We start from the raw sequence: 19,791 nt of genomic DNA on the forward strand, positions 1-19,791 counted from the left end.
GAACGCTTTGCGTGATGACGTCCTGAAGCACATGTAAAATCAGTCCAATGGTGTGGCGGAACGTCAGAGGCGGGTGACGTCACGTACCAGGAAGCTATAAAAGCCAGCCCGAAACAGAAAACGAAAGCTTTCTGACTCTTCAGTTGCGCTCTGTGTGAAATCTGTCCCTGTTATTTGGTGTTGTCTGTCTATATTGTATTATATATTCAGAATTATGGCGAGTAAGCAGCAGCAGTTTAGAGTGTGTGTTCACCCCTGCCCACGCTATTTAACGAGTGGGGACACACACACTCTTTGTGTTGTCTGTTTGGGTGAAGAGCATGCCCAGTCAACACTCGAGGGTGCTGGCTGTGAGCATTGCGACGCGCTCCCTATGCGTACGCTCAGATCCCGCCTGGCTTTATTTAACCAGGATCGCGTTCCCCAGGGCTCGGGTCCCGCCGCTGCCGAGGCACGGCGTCGATCTCAGACCTGGGGTTCGCAAATGGATCTATCAGTGGATGTTGAGACGGGCTCTGCCTTATCTCAGCCTCTTTCTGATAGATCCAGTGCCTCTCATCAGGGTGTGGAAGCACGCGCTGCGGTTTCTTCCCCCCCCGATAGAGGCACCAATACTGCAATTGTCCAGCTCTGAGGAGTTTGACGTTGTTAGTATTGACGCTGAGTCTGAGGATTCGCCACCTCAGTCTCATGCGTTTGAAGAATTGCTCGATGTTGTTACGAGAGCTGTCGAGCGATTATCTATTGAGTGGCCAGAGGATCGGCAGAGCGCTCGTTCAAAAAAAAAAAAAAAAGAAGCTTGACGAGCGTTTCCTGCCATCTCGTGCACAGCCTCAGCGCAGAAGCCTTCCGTTTTTTCCCGATCTCCACACCGAGGTGTCGAGATCGTGGGGGAAACCAGTGTCATATAAAGTGTATACTGCACAAACACCACACTACTCTTCCATTCACTATTATAAAGAGCATGGTTATGGGGAGATGCCGAGGGTGGAAGAGACGCTTGCGAGCTATCTCTCTCCAGCAACGGCATCTTCCCTGAAGGCTCCTGCATTACCATCCAAACCAGTAAAATTCACATCTTCCCTGGTTCATAAAGCTTATGCTGCCAAAAAAAAAAAAAAAAAACGGCCAAGCTGCAGCATGTTTGCACACAATATCATTAATGCAAGCATACCAGGCTGAATTATTGGGTGATTCTGAGGAGGGCGGGGGTATTGGTCCCGATACTGTATCTCAATCTAAGTGATATAAAGGACTAAGAAAAACATGTTCTTTTGGATGCACCGGTTTCCACTGAAAGGTTTATTTGGAGACGCAGTTAATAGTGCTGTAGCGAAGTCACAAGAAGCTTCAAAACAGGCAGCTGCACTTCAGAAACTTCTCCCCCGCCGTTCTTTCTTGAGGCTGCTGAGCGGGAGCTGCCTCACTCATCTAAAAAGAGCGCTGAGCACCGTGCCACTCAGAAACAGAGCGTTTCCTCCCGTGCTCCTCCACAAAAATCTCGGGGACACGGAGGGCGCTCTCAAACCCAGCAGTCGTCGAGGGGTAAAACGGATCTGCGGACCGTTATTACTGCCAAGAAGGCTGCTGGGAAAAAGTCCTGATGTCCGAGGGCTCAGGACAAATGAGGGTAGTCCCCCCCGAAGCAGAGCGGTTAACACCTCTTTTTAAGGTGCCCGTCTCTCTTTGGTACCCTCAGGGGACCGGTCTGCCAACCCTGCCACCTCCGGTGTTTCAGGGCGCAGCGGTCTCTGGCGAGCACGTTTTTCAAGGTCCACCCGGAAACGTAGTGGCCTCGGGATGCCCGCCCCCTCTGAGGAGGGTGCTAGAGCAGTCGGTTCGGTCGTTCCCTGCCGGTGCGCCGTTACAGGGCGACGAACCGACTACTCAACAGCAACAAAATCCAGAAAGAGGGTAGTTCCCCCCGAAGTAGAGCGGTCAACACCTCTTTTTACGGTGCCCGTCTCTCTTCGGTGCCCTCAGGGGACCGTTCTGCCAACCCTGCCACCTATGGTGCTTCAGGGCGCAGCGGTCTCCGCCGAGCACATATCTCAAGGACCACCCGGAAACGTAGTGGCCTCGGGATGCCCGGCCCCTCTGAGGAGGGTTTTAGAGCAGTCCGTTCAGCCGTTCCCTGCCGGTGCGCCGTTACAGGGCGACGAACTGACTACTTGAGGGCACCGTTCTGCCAACCCTGCCACCTCCGGTGTTTCAGGGCGCAGCGGTCTCCGGCGAGCACATATCTCAAGGACCACCCGGAAACGTAGTGGCCTCGGGATGCCCGCCCCTCCGAGGAGGGTGTTAGAGCAGTCTGTTCAGTCGTTCCCTGCCGGTGCGCCATTACAGGGCGACGAACCGACTACTCAACAACAACAAAATCCAGAAACCAGTCTTGAGAGACTGGTACCTCTAGTAGAATCTTTGACAGCGTGGAAGCTACTGCCAAATGTTTCTCGATGGGTCCTGCAGACCGTGGAAAAAGGGTTCAAGAAAAGCCCACCTCGGTTTATGGGGGTCCTGCCCACAGTGGTGGGCCCCGAGCAGGTTCTGGTTATGGAACAGGAAGTAAACACTCTGTTAGAGAAAGGGGCCACAGAATATGTACCTCCCTCCAACAGGGAAACCGGGCTTTACAGCCGGTACTTCATAGTTCCAAAGAAGGACGGGGGATTGCGTCCCATTTTAGATCTTCGAGTTCTGAATGAGTCAGTCATTCAACTCAAGTTCAAAATGTTAACATTGAGACTAATCGTGCCACAGATCAGGTCCGAGGACTGGTTTGTCACGATAGACCTCAAGGACGCATATTTCCATCCGTCCGTGTCATTGGAAGTTCCTGAGGTTTGCTTTCGGGGGCAAAGCATACCAATATCGAGTTCTTCCATTCGGCCTGGCTTTATCACCCCGCACTTTCACCAAATGCGTGGATGCAGCTCTGGCGCCTCTGCGCATCCAGGGTTTTCGCATCATGAACTACATCGACGATTGGTTGATTTTAGCTCAGTCGCATCAGATGGCGGTTCAACATCGAGATGTTGTTCTCGCCCATATGAAAGAGTTGGGGTTACGGCTGAACGCCAAGAAGAGTGTGCTTTCTCCACTTCAGAGGACCACTTTTTTAGGCGTGGTTTGGGATTCAGTGTCGATGCAGGGGCGCCTGTTACCGCCACGTATAGATTCCATCCTTACAGCTGTGAAAAGTTTAAAGCTAGGCCAGCTACTCACTGTTAAACAGTTCCAGAGACTGTTGGGTCTCATGGCAGCAGCTTCCAACGTGATATCTTTTGGACTACTGCACATGAGGCCCCTGCAGTGGTGGCTCAGGACCAGGGGGTTTTCCCCGAGGGGCAAACCATTTCGCACAATCAAGGTCATGCGGCAATGCCTACATGCCTTGGTTATGTGGAAGAAACCTTGGTTCCTGTCCCAAGACTCAGTGCTGGGAGCTCCTTGTCGTCGCAAACTGCTAACGACGGATGCTTCCCTCACGGGTTGGGCAGCGATCCCGAGGGTCGCTCATCTCAAGGTCTGTGGGAAGACCATCATCGTTCCTGGCATATCATCGCCTAGAAGTGTTAGCTGTCTTCCGGGCTCTGAGGAGCTTTATCACAGATCTCAGGGGACACCATGTGCTAGTACATACGGACAACACTTCGGTAGTCGCCTATATAAATCACCAAGGGGGTTTGCGCTCACGCCCATTATCCAATCTGGCACGCCATATCCTCTTGTGGTCCCAGGGAAGTTGCTGTCACTCAGGGCAGCTTACTTCCCCGGGGTTCAGAATATTGGAGCAGACACTCTGTCGAGACAGGGGCTGAGGCCCGGGGAATGGAGGTTCCACCCCGAGGTGGTGGAGCTGATATGGAGGGAGTTTAGCCAAGCTCAAGTGGATCTGTTTGCGTCTCGAGAGACGTCTCACTGTCCACTTTGGTTCTCCCTCACGCATCCAGCTCCTCTGGGACTGGATGCTATGGTGCAGACGTGGTCAAGGCTACGTCTGTACGCCTTTCCCCCAGTTGCTCTGCTCCCGGGAGTTCTGGAGAGAGTTCGCAGGGACCGGGTTTGCCTGCTTCTTATAGCCCCGCGCTGGCCGGGCAGAGTATGGTTTCCCGATCTTGTGTCTCTCCTCGACGGGCATCCTCCGGAGTTACCCGTCAGGAGGGATCTTCTGTCCCAAGCAGAGGGCTTGATATTTCACCCTCGGCCAGAACTGTGGAACCTGTGCGCTTGGCCTCTGAGGGGGCCCAGCTCATAGAGTCAGGTCTCTCAACTGAGGTTGTTGAGACCATTCTACAGTTCAGAGCTCCCTCCACAAGGAAGCTTTATGCCCTGAATTGAAGAGTATTCACTTCTTGGTGTAGTGACCGTTGGTTGGATCCAGTCAACTGCCCAATTGGTACAGTTCTGGAGTTCCTGCAGGACCGGTTCACTGCAGGTCTGACCCCGTCCACTTCAAAGGTTTATGTGGCGGCCTTAGGTGCTTACCACATTCCTTTGGGTGGAATGTCTTTGGGGAAAGACCCTTTGGTATCTCGTTTCCTTCGTGGCACTCGGAGGCCTTCTGTCCTCCTCCCTTTCGAAATCGGACCAGGAGGCGAATAATTTGCTTTGCCCAGTTCGGGCGTAAGACGCTTATGTCCACAGAGCTGCCCTGTGGCGTAAAAGTGTTCAATTGTTTGTATGCTTTGGGTCCCCTAACTAGGGAGGTCCAGTGTCTAAGCAAAGGATGAGCAAGTGGGTGGTTGAGGCTATCTCACTTGCTTATGAGGCGGCTGGGCAGCCTTCTCCTTTGGCTGTCCGGTCGCACTCTACTAGGAGTATGGCGGCCTCTAAGGCCCTTATATCAGGAGTATCTTTACAGGACGTTTGTGATGCGGCAGGCTGGTCCTCACCGCACACCTTCGTCAGGTTCTACTCTTTAGACCTAGGCTCTACTCCAGGGTCTCAGGTTTTGTCTTCCTAGTGCTGCTCACTTGATTTCACACAGGACAGACATTTGTAGCTATGGTGGCGTTGGTGTAGACGTTCCCCATAGCGTCAATTTCGACGCAACGCGAGTTCCCTTGAAAGGGAACGCCTTGGTTACGACTGTAACCTCGGTTCCCTGAAGAGGGAACGAGCGTTGCGTCACCTTGCCATATCTCCTTCATGCCTGTCAGCACGACTTCAGACTCTACGAAGCTTTCGTTTTCTGTTTCGGGCTGGCTTTTATAGCTTCCTGGTACGTGACGTCACCCGCCTCTGACGTTCCGCCACACCATTGGACTGATTTTACATGTGCTTCAGGACGTCATCACGCAAAGCGTTCCCCATAGCGTCAATTTCGACGCAACGCTCGTTCCCTCTTCAGGGAACCGAGGTTACAGTCGTAACCGAGGCGTTAACTTGCCCCGCGACCGTTACTTAGATTAAAACGTAGATTGATTTAAGATTCAAACTCTCTTCGATATAAAAACATACACTGTTAGACCTTACCGGGTTTTTTTACAGTAAAATACTGGCAACACTGTTGCCAGTAATTTACTGTTAATTGTAGCCTACAGTTCTTTACTGTAATCAGTATGTTACTGTAAAAATGCACTAAATTAAAAACGGAGTTAAAACTAATTTCACTTGCAGAAACCGACTGCTTTAAATTGACCATCTGTCATTTAAATTAAGTGAACATGCAATTTATTCTATTAGAACGCCTTATATATATGGGCTGATATGATATTAATCACCATTGTAGTTTTAGAAGTGAAATATATATATGCAATTTATTCTGTATTAATCTGTAACCCTCATATATAAAGTATGTATGTTACTAACTAACTTTATAACCAAGTAGAATAGAGTGTTGTATAAGAAAAGACACTGTAAATTGTTTTGTAAAAGTCTTTTATTTGTGAATCTGGTTTATTAAGAACAGACAATGCAACTTGTTTGGTAAAAGCCTTTATTGTGAAATTGTTTTATTAAGAAAGACAATGGAGATGGTTTTGTGAAGGTCTTTATTATTGAACTGTTTGGTTCAGAGAGACACTGCAACTTGTTTTTGTAATAAACTTTGGTAACACTTTATATTACGACCCGCAAACAACTGCGTAAGTAAACCGAAACTACGGTGTACGTTTCTGTAATTATAGTGTACTTCCGTGTAGGTATAAGGGAACAATATGTTAAGTTTTGGGTAATAAAGGGGTAACAAGCAGATATACAACCTGCAAAGAACTTCGTAAGTAAACCGAAATTACGGTGTATGTTTCTGTAATTATAGTGTACCTCCGTGTAGGTATAAGGGAACAATATGTTAAGTTTTGGGTAATAAAGGTGTACAACCAGATATACAAGCAAATTATTTATAATGTAATTATTTGAAAACTAACAGGTACCTATTCTGTTAATATATTCCAGGCAAAAATTGTACGTCTGTTGTATATAAACGTTTTTATCACATTTCTGGAAAAATATGTTCTTGTGCAATGTAGTTACAGGGTAATTTTGACATCTGTGGGTTGTAAATATATATATATATATATATATATATATATATATATATATATATATGGCTGTATGTAAGCACAGTATGATAAAAATTTAATCTGAAACAATTTTATAAACAGCTGATTTCGAAAAACATTGGCAATGCTATTTATTGGCTTTTCTTACTAAACTACTTAACGTTTAGCCCAAATTTTTTTTTTTCTGCTATGACTTTAATTTAGAACGTACCATGTAGTACTTAGTACTTACCTTATCACATTGTATTGCAATGACACTTAAATGTCAGGGCAAATATACTGTGTAATTAAAAGTTTTTTTTTATTTTTTTTATAAGAGTAGCCTACCTTTCTCTGTAATTACTGAGCAAATAGTGTTGTTTCGTATTGTTACATAGTAAGTAGTGTTTGTTACCCGTTTCAACTGTGAATTTACAGGGTAAGTGTAACTCCTGCGGGCTGTAAATTAAAGTGGCGCTTTTATACCCCCTTGTTCTGTGTATTTACAGGGTAAGTGTAACTCCTGCGGGCTGTAAATTAAAGTGGAGCTTGTTACCCCCTTGTTCTGTGTAGTTACAGGGTAAGTGTAACTCCTGCGGGCTGTAAATTAAAGTGGCGCTTGTTACCCGCTTGTTCTGTGTAGTTACAGGGTAAGTGTAACTCCTGCGGGCTGTAAATTAAAGTGGCGCTTGTTACCCCCTTGTTCTGTGTATTTACAGGGTAAGTGTAACTCCTGCGGGCTGTAAATTAAAGTGGAGCTTGTTACCCCCTTGTTCTGTGTAGTTACAGGGTAAGTGTAACTCCTGCGGGCTGTAAATTAAAGTGGCGCTTGTTACCCCCTTGTTCTGTGTATTTACAGGGTAAGTGTAACTCCTGCGGGCTGTAAATTAAAGTGGAGCTTGTTACCCCCTTGTTCTGTGTAGTTACAGGGTAAGTGTAACTCCTGCGGGCTGTAAATTAAAGTGGCGCTTGTTACCCCCTTGTTCTGTGTAGTTACAGGGTAAGTGCAGTAAATATACAATAAAGGATCCAATTTAATTTCTGACTTTTATTTTACAAAAACATTTCAAAACACTTTTTCATCTTAATAAAACATTGTCTTTTCTACAGTATCCTCAAACAACAAAGTAACACATTATACCCCCCCCCCCCTCCCTTTATTTGCTTCTCTTGCTTTTCTTCTTCTTTCTTTTCTTGCTCTTCTTTTTCTTAACTTCCACTGGGGACTCTGAAGTTGAGGAGTTGATGGAGTCCCATTGGACTTGCTGCACTGCAAAAATATGAATATATATACATGCTCTTAGCAAGCTACACCTTCAATTTTAAGTTGTCGAACAAGCCTCCACTCTAAAACATTTTGTGCCACCTGATATTACTGTAGTAACTGTAATTTTGAAGAAAACACATTTTGGTGAAGTTTGAGGCAGATCATGGGGGGGTTGTGATATTTTATAGTGATAATGACTGTAGTGCAGCAGAAAATGTTTTAAAAAAAGGCATAGTTGTTCTGACAGCAACAAAAAAACAAAAAAGCATGAAACACAAACATGAGGGCTGTGGCACTAGTAACAGTATATCTCTGTGCCATTGCAGATGGGACAGCAGACTTCATCTTTTCAGTTTCCTTTTTCAAAAAATCACACTCATCTTTGAGCAAGGTGATCTCTGCTTTAAGAGTGATAATCTTATCTTTGAAAGAAAGAAAGAAAGAAAGAAAGGTTAGACGTTTAAATTTTACTCCTGCCCTACTCCAGGGCTTATACTTGTGACCACTTTCCTATTTTTTAAAACATCAAATTGAAGAACTAAACATCACTGGTACTATACATTATAAATGCACTTGTTAAAGGATTAGTTCACCCCAAAATGAAAATTTACAACGTACTTCATCATTGGTCACCATCGTTAAGTCCATATCAATGCAGTTTCAAACGTCTTTTAAGTGTTTAAACGGGCTGTACGCGATCAGAGCTGAAGAATAGGTTGTTATCTAGCGAAACGATAGGTCATTTAAAAAAAAGAAATATATAATTTATAGACTTTTTACCTTCAATAGTTCGGATTGAGCTGATCAACAAACGGACAGGGAACTACGTCATCACGTTGAAAGGTCACGCCTGCGCCGGCAATACTATTTGAACTACTATTCATATTCATCAGAATGTTATTCATGTACTATTCATAATCATAATCACTGAATACTATTTCTATATATATAATCGCAAACAATACTATTTGAATTATCCTCCTACGGTCGCATTGTAAACAGTGGGGCGGTACTTCGGCCGGCGCAGGCGTGACCTTTCAACGTGATGACGTAGTTCCCTGTCCGTTTGTTGATCAGCTCAATCCGAACTATTGAACTATTGCCACAGCCCTCAGGTTTGTGTTTCATGCTTTTTTTTGTTGTTGTTGCTGTCAGAACAACTATGCCTTTTAAAAAAACATTTTCTTCTGCCCTACAGTCATTATCACTATAAAATATCACAACCCCTCCCATGACTCAAACTTCACCAAAATGTGTTTTCTTCAAAATTACAGTTACTACAGTAATATCAGGTGGCACAAAATGTTTAGAGTGGAGGATTGTTCGACAACTTAAAATTGAAGGTGTAGCTTGCTAAGAGCATGTATATACTGTATATTCATATTTTTGCAGTGCAGCAAGACCGATGGGACTCCATCAACTCCTCAACTTCAGAGTCCCCAGTGGAAGTTAAGAAAAAGAAGAGCAAGAAAAGAAAGAAGAAGAAAAGCAAGGGACGCAAATAAGGGGGGGGGGGGGGGGGTATAATGTGTTACTTTGTTGTTTGAGTATACTGTAGAAAAGATAATGTTTTATTAAGATGAAAAAGTGTTTTGACATTTTTTTCTAAAATAAAAGTCAGAAATTAAATTGGATCCTTTATTGTATATTTACTGCACTTACCCTGTAACTACACAGAACAAGGGGGTAACAAGCGCCACTTTAATTTACAGCCCGCAGGAGTTACACTTACCCTGTAACTACACAGAACAAGGGGGTAACAAGCTCCACTTTAATTTACAGCCCCCATGAGTTACACTTATCCTGTAACTACACAGTTGAAATGGGTAACAAACACTACTTACTATGTAACAATACGAAACAACACTATTTGCACAGTAATTACAGAGAAAGGTACTCTTATTAAAAAAACAAAACAATTTTTTTTTTAATTACACAGTATATTTGCCCTGACATTTAAGTGTCATTGCAATACAATGTGATAAGGTAAGTAGTAGTACTATTTATAAAGATAGCGCCTATTTAAAAATGTTATCTGACGGTTTCGGAGTTGTGAGATCCAGCGATCACCGGGCGCTCAGCGCTCATGTACCCCGCCGAGAACAGCCTTACCTCGGCTATAGTGCTTCTGACGTTCGCCGCTGGATCTGATGTCTTTAGTGGTTAAACATGAGAATAATTCGTCTTGTGTATATCTAACAGGCGATCTTTGGTCTCATTAATCTATATTTGTTCTTTGGCAAATCGTTTTGGCTGAGGGCAAAGTGAAGTTTCATAACTTTATATATTTAGGCTATTTAACTTTAACGGTGTAGCCTGCTGTATGTTTGACTGAATCGTTTACTTTATTTCTTGACTTGTATAGCTTCTTATACCTTTTAAAAACTGAAATTTAACAAAAAGAGACAGGGTTGCATCATTTTATTTTATATAGCCTATGTAAGAATATTTTAAAATATATAAATTTACATTATTTATTATTGTTATTATAATAATATACCACTTGCGATTATCAATCTATTAGTTATGCTGTTAAATTATTGTACTATCCATAGTAACTATTTGTATTTAACATATTATTTTGTATTGTCTATATTCTGTAATTGATATTTCATATTCTTTTGCTATTATTTTAGTATTATACATAAACTATTATCAATATATTATTATTATTATTGTATAGTACTTATGATATTACATAATTATACTTTTCATTACTATTTTATTTGCTGTATACTGTTTGTTTATTTTATTGACTAAACTATTTACTATTAGCCTACTTCTCACTTTATTTTATATTTACTATTTGCATTGCACTGTAGTTGTACCATATCATATGTATTACCATAAAGGATCCATCAGTTATCTTTGTTATTGCTAAAATCGGGTCAATGACAGAATATGCTTTTTCCACAATAAGACAACTTTATTTAATTTAATGTGAAAATTAAATAATATCTCAGTATGGGGGTGTTCACAATTCTTATCCAAGAATAAAAAGCCAAATACATGACAAGCCTGAGCTTTGGCCATTCCTTATTTAAAAAATATATTTTATAAATCTAACTGTCGAGATTTTAAATAACTAGAGATGGAACTTTTTTGTACACCACATACAAACCACTGAAATCGGTTGATAAAAGTAAAAAAAAAAAAGTGTTTTTATCCAGAAAAACCGCAGCTCACCTGTTCATTTGCATTGATTACAGCGCAGTCTTGCCCTCCGCAAAATGGCGGACGCGTTGACGTATCGCAGCAACGTTCCAAAGCGGCCAATAGGGCGTCTATGTATTTATTATGTCTATGGTTGAGATTCATACGTTGATTATTGATGTCTGTTTGATACCATAGTCTGTAAGGTTCTGTACAAACTGTGCATTTAAAATTAAATTTTAAGTTAATTACAATATGCTAATCTGTTTAAATATGATCTTTTAATATTAACACTCAGCTTCAAAATATTAAACTCTTGCTGAGCTTAACAATCTTACATGTCCATGATGATAATATTATCATCTGAACATGTTTTTCTCATGATTATTTCTGCTGTTTCATATGTGTTTAAATAAATACACATTTACAGTAATCAGAGAAAACTAATGTTAAAGAGTCAAGGGTCAAGAGCCCAAATAAAGCTGACACTAATCACGATTCTGGTGACTTTAAATGAAACATTCAATGAATCATCAACACCAAAACCTGTTAATTCTCAACAAGAGCTTCTGTAGAGTCTGGCAGAAATAAAGTTAATCTGGTTATTAATAACAAGTGAAAGCAGCATTTGAAAAAGACATTGAAAAAGAGGCATTGTGATTGGCTGCAAAAAAACACCCGTTGATCTTTATTTTCTTTAGTTTTCATGAATTAAGATTTAATTTATTTATTTGAATGTATTGCTTTATTTATTTTAGAGCATTTTATGGGATACTATATAAAATATACCTATAATTTGTTTCATAAACACAAACTCTCCTCCACCCAGTGCTATTCTATCCAGAGTTACATTTTAACACACATTATGTGTCAAAATGCTATCTACACAGTCACATGTGTTGTTTTTTGACACATCTCTTTTTGCAGTGTATGCTGGTACCCAGCATACATTGCAGCAAGGTACTTTTGATTATCACCATTGTTGAGATTCATAAGCTGATTGTTGATGTATGTGTGTGTCATCATAGATTAACTACTTACAGATTTTCTAATCTGTGAGTTACTTGTATGATTTTAACTGATTATGTGTGTGCATCACCTTTTATTTCTAGGCTACATCCTGAAAATGACAGAAATGACTGCTGGTTTGAATGTGGTCCTGCTAGGAAGAACAGGAGCTGGGCAAAGTTCAACAGGAAACACAATCCTGGGACGACAAGCTTTCATTTCAAAGAAAAGTTCTGGTTCTGTTACTCGAAATATAGTTGTTAAATCTGGTTCTTTTCATGAACTACCAGTTCATGTTTATGACACACCAGGGTTTTCTGACACAGAGGTGAAGGAGCCGGAAATACAGTTAAATTTTCAGAACCTTTTTCAGAGATGTGAATCAGGTCTCTGTGTGTTTCTGCTGGTCATCAAAGCTGACAGATTCACCGAAGAAGACAAAAAAATTGTGGAGAAGATTGAGGAGCTGTTAGGAGAAGAGCGCTTGAAGAAAACCTGGATTCTCTTCACCAGAGGAGACGAACTGGAGGAAGAAAACATGACAATAAAAGAGTTCATTAATCTGTCTGAACCACTGAAGAGACTCGTTCAGAAATATGATCAGAGATACCATGTGTTCAACAACAAGAAGAGAGGACATACTGAACAAGTTCAAATGCTGCTTAATAAAATACTTCAGTCATTCATTGGCATACAGTCTTTTATAACAAAATTAAATATTCTGGTTTCCTTATAATTATAAGAAAATAATCTAATTATAATTATAATAGAAATAATCAAAATTATTTGCAGTGAGTTAAGTTTAAAAATATTATTCATTTTCTGTTTATTTTGTATACAGAGGGAGAAGAGACACTGAAGCCGAATCCACTGATGAGAAAAATACCAGACAACATTAAACTAGACGCTCCTGCTGATAGTCCCTCATCCAGACGGATTGTTCTTCTGGGTAAAAGTGGAGTTGGGAAGAGTGCATCTGGAAACACAATACTGGGACAGAGAGAGTTTATATCTGTGATGAGAATGGGTTCAGTAACCAGTGTTTGTTCAGATGCTCACGCCACTGTTTCAGGCAGATCTGTGTCTGTAGTTGATACTCCTGGATTATTTGACACAAAGATGAACCATGAAGAGTTAGTGATGGAGATAGCGAAAAGTGTTTATTTATCCAGTCCTGGACCGCATGCTTTTATCATTGTGTTTCCTGTGAATAATAGATTCACTGAGCAGGAACAGCAGATTCCTCAGATGATTGAGATGATGTTTGGTCAGGAGGTGTTAAAATACTCCATCATTCTCTTCACTCATGGAGATCAGCTGGAAGAAAAGCCCATAGAGAAACTCATTGAGGAGAACTTTAGAGTAAGAGATCTAGTTCAGCGGTGTGGAGGCAGATTTCACGTCTTCAACAATAGAGATGTGAATAACAGAGAGCAGGTGAATGATCTACTGCAGAAGATTGACACAATGATAGAGCAGAATGGAGGAGGACACTACAGTAATCAGATGTTTGAAGATGCTCTGAGATTCAGACGAGAGGAAGAAGAGCAGAGACAGATAGAGGAAAAGCAGAGAAAACAACAAGTAGAGAAACAAGTACAAGAGGAGCTTGAGAGAGTGAGAAAGGAGGCAGATGAGAGATTCAGAGCAGAGATGGAAGCTAAAGCGGAGAGACAGAGTGAGGAAGAACAGAGAAAACAAGAGGAACAAAGAAAAGAGGAGCTTGAGAGAGTGATAAAGGAGACAGAGGAGAGAATCAGAGCAGAGTTACAGTCTAAATCAGAAAGAGAAACAAATAGCCAGAGTGGATTTTTAAATTTTATTTCTAAGTACAAGCATTATTTTCAAATGGCAGCTTTTATTGTTTGTGGAATCGCTATTGGAGCTTTGGTTGGAGCTTTGGTTGGAGCTTTGGTTGGGGCTGGTGTTAGAGCTGTTGTTCTTGGAGCTGCTGTTGGAGCTGCTGTTGATGAAGATGCCAGTTGAGTTCTCACTGTTGGCACTCTAGTCTTTGATAGGAACTTGTTTAATGAATGATTTTATACACAAAACTATACAATACAAAATGAATCCAAATCTTATGATTTGAATTTTCTTTTAGTTCCTTTATTTTTGCTTCATTTACTTTCTAGTTATGTTGTAGCTAATCCTTTGGTAATAACTGTACTGCAAAAGTAAGAGATGAGCCATCGGTTTAATGGCTATAATCGTCAACTGCGTGAGCAGTACATTTCCTTTCCCTTTGATTGTTATAATAAAACTTGTTGATCTTCTGGACAGATGTAGTCACACACACAACAAAGATTGATGAATAATCATCTCTGTGTCTCCTGCTACCTGCTCTTCTGCTGCATCTGAAGATTTATTTACAAGAAAAAGCAACAACATGGAAATCAAAGAGGAACAATTTAGTATTTTCCAGCTTGTGGCTGCAATATTTCATTAATTAATTTTCATTAATCTTTAACAAAAAGTGTTATTCGGTCAATCATTTTCTTATAAGTGAATGCATTTAGTCTGTTATCAAATGTTGTTGAATTTATTCCATCACTGTAAAATGATTTTAAGAAATTAAAAAGGAAATGTCATGAGAAGTTTGGCCTTTTGAAATAAAAAAAGATCTACTCTGTTTAATGGTGGTCTTACTAATTATTTGTGAAAAATCTATTTTCTTTCTGCAAGATTTTTTTTTTTTTTAACTAGTGTTGTGGTTTCAATATATTTGGGAAATCACTTCTCAGAGATCTTTGATGCCAGAAATATTTTACAACCAGACATTTTTACATTCCAGACTTTATGCCATTTATGCCACGTGCCATCATTCCACGATCCATGTGGGCCAAGTCAATATTCCACATGTGCCAGATGTGGGCCGGATCTGGGCCGAAACAATGTTCCTATGTGGGTTGTTGCTATGTGGGATATAACGAAAAATAATATATTGTGAAAAAATCTAAGTTTAAAGTTTAAATCTGAATATTTTCGTTTTGTTATGTGTTAGATTTGTAGTCTTTTTTCCTTTTTTTTTTCCTTTTTTTTTTAACCAAATCGTGTAATTTACTAATTTCTCTGCTTAATCAACACATCAGTTAAAATAAGCCTGTGTGTATAACAACACTTTTAGCAGAAGTTGGACTAAGTATAAGTAAAAATATTCCCAAGAGAAAGAGTAATTGGCTAGCTTTAAACAATGTAGAAAATTCTGCCGAATAATTAGGTCAAGGTGTACAAAGTTGCACAAAACAATTTTGATTGGTCAGAACAGAGGATTGCTGAGTCATAATCTGTATGGTTTATAAGAAGTGGTGTGAGGTTTTGGAAATCAATTATGTTTTTGTGTAAACTGTAACTATAGCCTATTATAAACACCCTTTCCCGATTTATTTTAGGTAAATGTTTTAAAGATAAGGCCATGCAGCCCCGATGAACACTGTTTATAACATGATGAGATATAAAATGATTATTTATAATCGTCTGGTGTATTTTTGCTTGTATCACAGCGCCCCCTTCCGTTCTTAAAACAAACGAGACTCCCTGGACGCCTTTGGTAAGTGAAAGTAAATTCATCTCTGTCGTTTTTTAATCTCCCTTCTGAAGAAACTAATTTTGTCTCGACTAACCCTTGTGTGCTTCTCGGTAAGTGTAGCGATTCAAAAATGTATATTTACTTAACCGTTCATTTCACATGAATTATATCGTAGCACAAGACTGTTTCGGGTTAAAATAACGTAAACAAGTACGACGTAGGCTAAATTTGCAAATGAACCTAAAACTAAACAAACATGGATATTAGGTAATATTTCTCTTCTCACGTTGTTGAAACATTAAAGATAAAAGACTGTCACTCGATTGTTTATCCGATCACATCATCATACGACTGACCTAAATGGCCTATATCAAATATTGAATGTTTTGAAATAGCCTATAGCTGCGTTCGGACTATTATGTCAGAAAATTCGTTGTCAATTTGAAAAATATTCACTTATTTCACTTTATGTCCAGAGGAATAAATAAGGAATTGATTCCTCCAGATGTTTTGAAACTAGGCTAAATAGAAATTTCTGATAATCAGCATATGATCTCTTTCTGGAGTATATTTTCATGTTACCATGGGTTTTGAGTTTTGTATACAAATTTCATTGTTGTCAGGTCATTACACGAAACTTTGAAACAAACAAACAAATAAATAATATAATATATTGAAGTGTTTGTTACTTGCATTACTTATTTGCTGTTGTTGTTAAATTTAGACTGTTTTATGGATAAAACAAGTCTTGGTTTCATCTGTGGAAATGTCTTTGAGCAAAGAGATAAAGGACCTTCAGATGATGGAGCAGGTGAGTGTGTCTCTATTTCTTTAATATAAATTAAATAACATATGTTCACAATTAATTTTTTGTTTTTTTTTCTACATGTTTCAGAACACAGTTCTGCTGTTGATCGGTAAAACCGGATCCGGGAAAAGCGCCACAGGAAACGCCATCTTTAATGCTGGAGTGTTTGAGTCAGTAATGAGCTCTTCATCAGTGACCAGAGTCTGTCAGACACACACTGGTGATGTTAATAACAGGAGAGTGACGGTCGTCGATACTCCAGACTTCATCTTCTCCACTCACACTGACTTTGATTCAGACTCAGAGCTGATGAGAGCTCTTGAATTATGTTCCACAGGAGCTCATGTGATCCTGCTTCTTCTGCCTTTAAGCACTTTCACTGAGCAGGAGATGGATTTCACTGGTTGGTTTGAGCAGAAGTTTGGTGCAGAAGCTCTCAGATTTACTCTAGTGCTCTTCACTCATGCAGATCAGAGACACATGAGGACACTAGCAGAAATGATCAGGAGAAATCCTCAATTATCTGGTTTTATTAACCGATGTGGTCAGAGATATCATGAGTTTAACATTAAAGCTCCAGCAAACAGACGACAGGTGACTGAACTCATGGAGAAGATCGACAGACTCGTGTCTGAGAACAGAAACTCCTGCTACACACTAGACATGATGATGGAGACTGAGAGGAGAAGAGAGGAGGAGGAGAGAGAAGAGGAGGAGAGGGAACACAGAATGAGATTAGAGACAGTCAGAAGAGAGACTGAGACACGAGTGAGGAGAGATATTGAACAGGAGATACTGGAGAAAGAGAGAAGAGAGAGAGAACATCAGATGGCATTAGAGAGAGTCAGAAGAGAGACAGAGACACGAGTGAGGAGAGATATTGAACAGGAGATACTGGAGAAAGAGAGGAGACAAGAGGAAGAGAGAGAGAAAGAACATCAGATGGCATTAGAGAGAGTCAGAATAGAGACTGAGAAACGAGTGAGGAGAGATATTGGACAGGAGATACTGGAGAAAGAGAGGAGACAAGAGGAAGAGAGAGAGAAAGAACATCAGATGGCATTAGAGAGAGTCAGAATAGAGACTGAGAAACGAGTGAGGAGAGATATTGGACAGGAGATACTGGAGAAAGAGAGGAGACAAGAGGAAGAGAGAGAGAAAGAACATCAGATGGCATTAGAGAGAGTCAGAATAGAGACTGAGAAACGAGTGAGGAGAGATATTGGACAGGAGATACTGGAGAAAGAGAGGAGAGAGAGAGAACATCAGAGAGAGTCAGAATAGAGAGAGTCAGAATAGAGACAGTGAGGATAGAAAATGAAGCTGGGAAGAGGGAGAAACATCTGCTCTTTAGGCAGATAAAGCTGAAATATTTCAGTATAATAATAGTTTTTTCTGTAGTGTCAGGAGGTGTTTTGGTGTGGAGGAGAGACTCTTCACATGGATGGATGTTCACTAAGGGTTTCTTTACTGGAGGATCAGCATCAACTGCAGGAGTTTTCACTGGGATTCTCTGGAGATTGATGTTGAAGAGTCAGTTGATCCGTTCATCTTCTCATGAGCGTCCCAGCGCTGTTAGACAGATATTACTGAAGACAGCAGGTGTTGTGTGTGATTTATCAGCTGGAGCTGTGATTGGTCACTGTATAGGAGGAAATGAACTTCCTGTTACAGTGTTAGCAGGATTAGCTGGAGCTTTTACTGCAATACAATGATGCTGGTGATGCTTTACAAATCATTATCTTTGTGAGAGAGTCATTGAATCATTAATACATAAATTTCATGTTATTTTGTTTAGTTGTGTAATGTATTTTATTTTATTTTTTAATCATGAGAGAACCACACGACCTCCCTTACGAAAAAGAAGTTTATTCAAGTGTTCTGTTAGTATACTTCTTTTAAACTAAAAACTTTGAACTTTCAGTCAACATTTTATATACTTCTCAAAAATATACTTTATGTCCCTTTTATACGTGTACTTGACTTATACTGAGAGAAAAGTCCAAGTATATTTGGCCTGTACTTGTACTCAATCTTTTGATCAAGATATACTTAAAAGTATATTAAGTATTCAAAGTATTCTAGTTGTGTTAACTCTTGTTCGAGTAGCCTATTAAATATACTTTTTTTTTTTTTTTTTTTTTTACATAGTTTTTCATATACAGTCTTATGAAACTTACTTTGTTTGAAAATATTGATTCAAATATTGATATAAAACATGTTTCTAATTCTGTGTATCTGAATTTTTGTGTACACTGTCAGAAATAGGGGTACAGCAGGAGTCCATTTCTGTCCCCCAAGGTACATATATGTCCCCAAGCATTAAAAGGTACAAACATATACCGTGTCTTTTAAAGGTTAAGGTACAATATCAAAAGACAGCCTCTGCTAAGTAAAAAAATTTTTTTAAGGTTTTAATGATACCTTAATCATTTAAGGTATATTTTAACTTATCACTATATTTGAGTAGCCTTGAAATAAAGGAAATACAAATTTTGTAAGTCAATTTACTGATATTAAATACTGATAAATATTAAACACAGCAAAAACTCCAGTGTTAAATGAACTCTCCTGGGAGTTTATTTGGCTCCAGACTCAAGAGTGTTAAAGTGTTAAAATATGAATGTTAAATTAACAATCAAGATAGTTAAAGTTAATGATCTAATTAAGTGATTAATTGAGTGATGATTGAGCATTATTGAAGACACCTGATGTTAACAAGCAGAATCACTGAAGGAGAAAATATATATTTTTAAGACACCGTTATGGTGATCAGTGTTTGCTTGAGTTGGGCTCTTGACCCTTAAACTGTTAACATTAGATTTTGCTTGGTTGTTGTATCAGAGTTATAACTCTCAGATGAACAAAGAGAAAAGTTGATCAGGTGGTATTGGTTATGTTTTGACATAATCATAAATTGCCTGACTCACTGAACTCATTCAAAGTCTGATCTCTGACTTAAATGTTTATTGTTGATCACAGCATCACTATGATACTATAGCATGATATCCAGAAGTTTTGAAATAATCTAAAGGATTTCTTAAGAGTTGTTCTGATAAAGCAATAAAGCAACTCTTTCTTTTAGGCACACACAGACATCAATATTCAGTCTATGAATCTCAACAATGGTGACAAAAAGAATATTCAATTAGGGAAAGGAAATTACATAGACAATTCAGATCATAATTTATTCATACCGCAATACATTAATGGGAGCCATGAATGAGTTTTGATTGGTGGCAGCCACTGCAACATGCTTTATTATTGTCACCATGATTGTTGACATTCATAGGCTGATTATTGATGTCAGTGTGTCTACATAAAGGAATTTTCAAATTCTTTTGATCAGAACAACTTTTACAAATATTTAGATTATATTAAAAATGCTGAAAATCTTTTGCTGTAGAATCACAGTGATGCCGTAATCAACAATAAACATTTGAGTCTGAGATTAGCAGAGTTGTATAGTCCAGGGGTCAGAAAGTAGAAGTCCTGCCATAGTTTATTCCACCCATGAACTCAATCAGCTGATTTCACTAATTAG

At 39.8% G+C, this 19,791-nt stretch overlaps 2 protein-coding genes across 3 annotated transcripts; both read left to right on the top strand.

Annotated features, from left to right (window-relative positions):
• Window positions 1-12,786: 12,786 nt before the first annotated feature.
• LOC311298623 (GTPase IMAP family member 9-like) lies at window positions 12,787-13,899 on the top strand (the record flags this gene model as incomplete). The annotated part of the gene is made up of 1 exon (XM_084421707.1): window positions 12,787-13,899. One exon carries the CDS (start codon window positions 12,787-12,789, stop codon window positions 13,897-13,899), a length of 1,113 nt encoding a protein of 370 aa, XP_084277833.1.
• A 1,531-nt stretch (window positions 13,900-15,430) lies between these two features.
• On the top strand, window positions 15,431-18,347 carry LOC311292473 (uncharacterized protein). 2 transcript variants are annotated; one of them, XM_084412179.1, is made up of 3 exons: window positions 15,431-15,460; window positions 16,164-16,250; window positions 16,335-18,347. In XM_084412179.1, exons 2-3 carry the CDS (start codon window positions 16,206-16,208, stop codon window positions 17,529-17,531), a joined length of 1,242 nt encoding a protein of 413 aa, XP_084268305.1. In that variant the 5' UTR covers window positions 15,431-15,460; window positions 16,164-16,205; the 3' UTR covers window positions 17,532-18,347. The 2 variants fall into 2 exon arrangements, with proteins under 2 accessions (XP_084268305.1, XP_084268304.1); XM_084412178.1 differs by having other exon boundaries at window positions 15,454-15,549.
• Window positions 18,348-19,791: the final 1,444 nt, after the last annotated feature.

The sequence above is a fragment of the Rutilus rutilus genome (genome assembly GCF_951802725.1).
Source record: "Rutilus rutilus genome assembly, chromosome: 1".
Lineage (NCBI taxonomy): Eukaryota > Metazoa > Chordata > Actinopteri > Cypriniformes > Leuciscidae > Rutilus > Rutilus rutilus.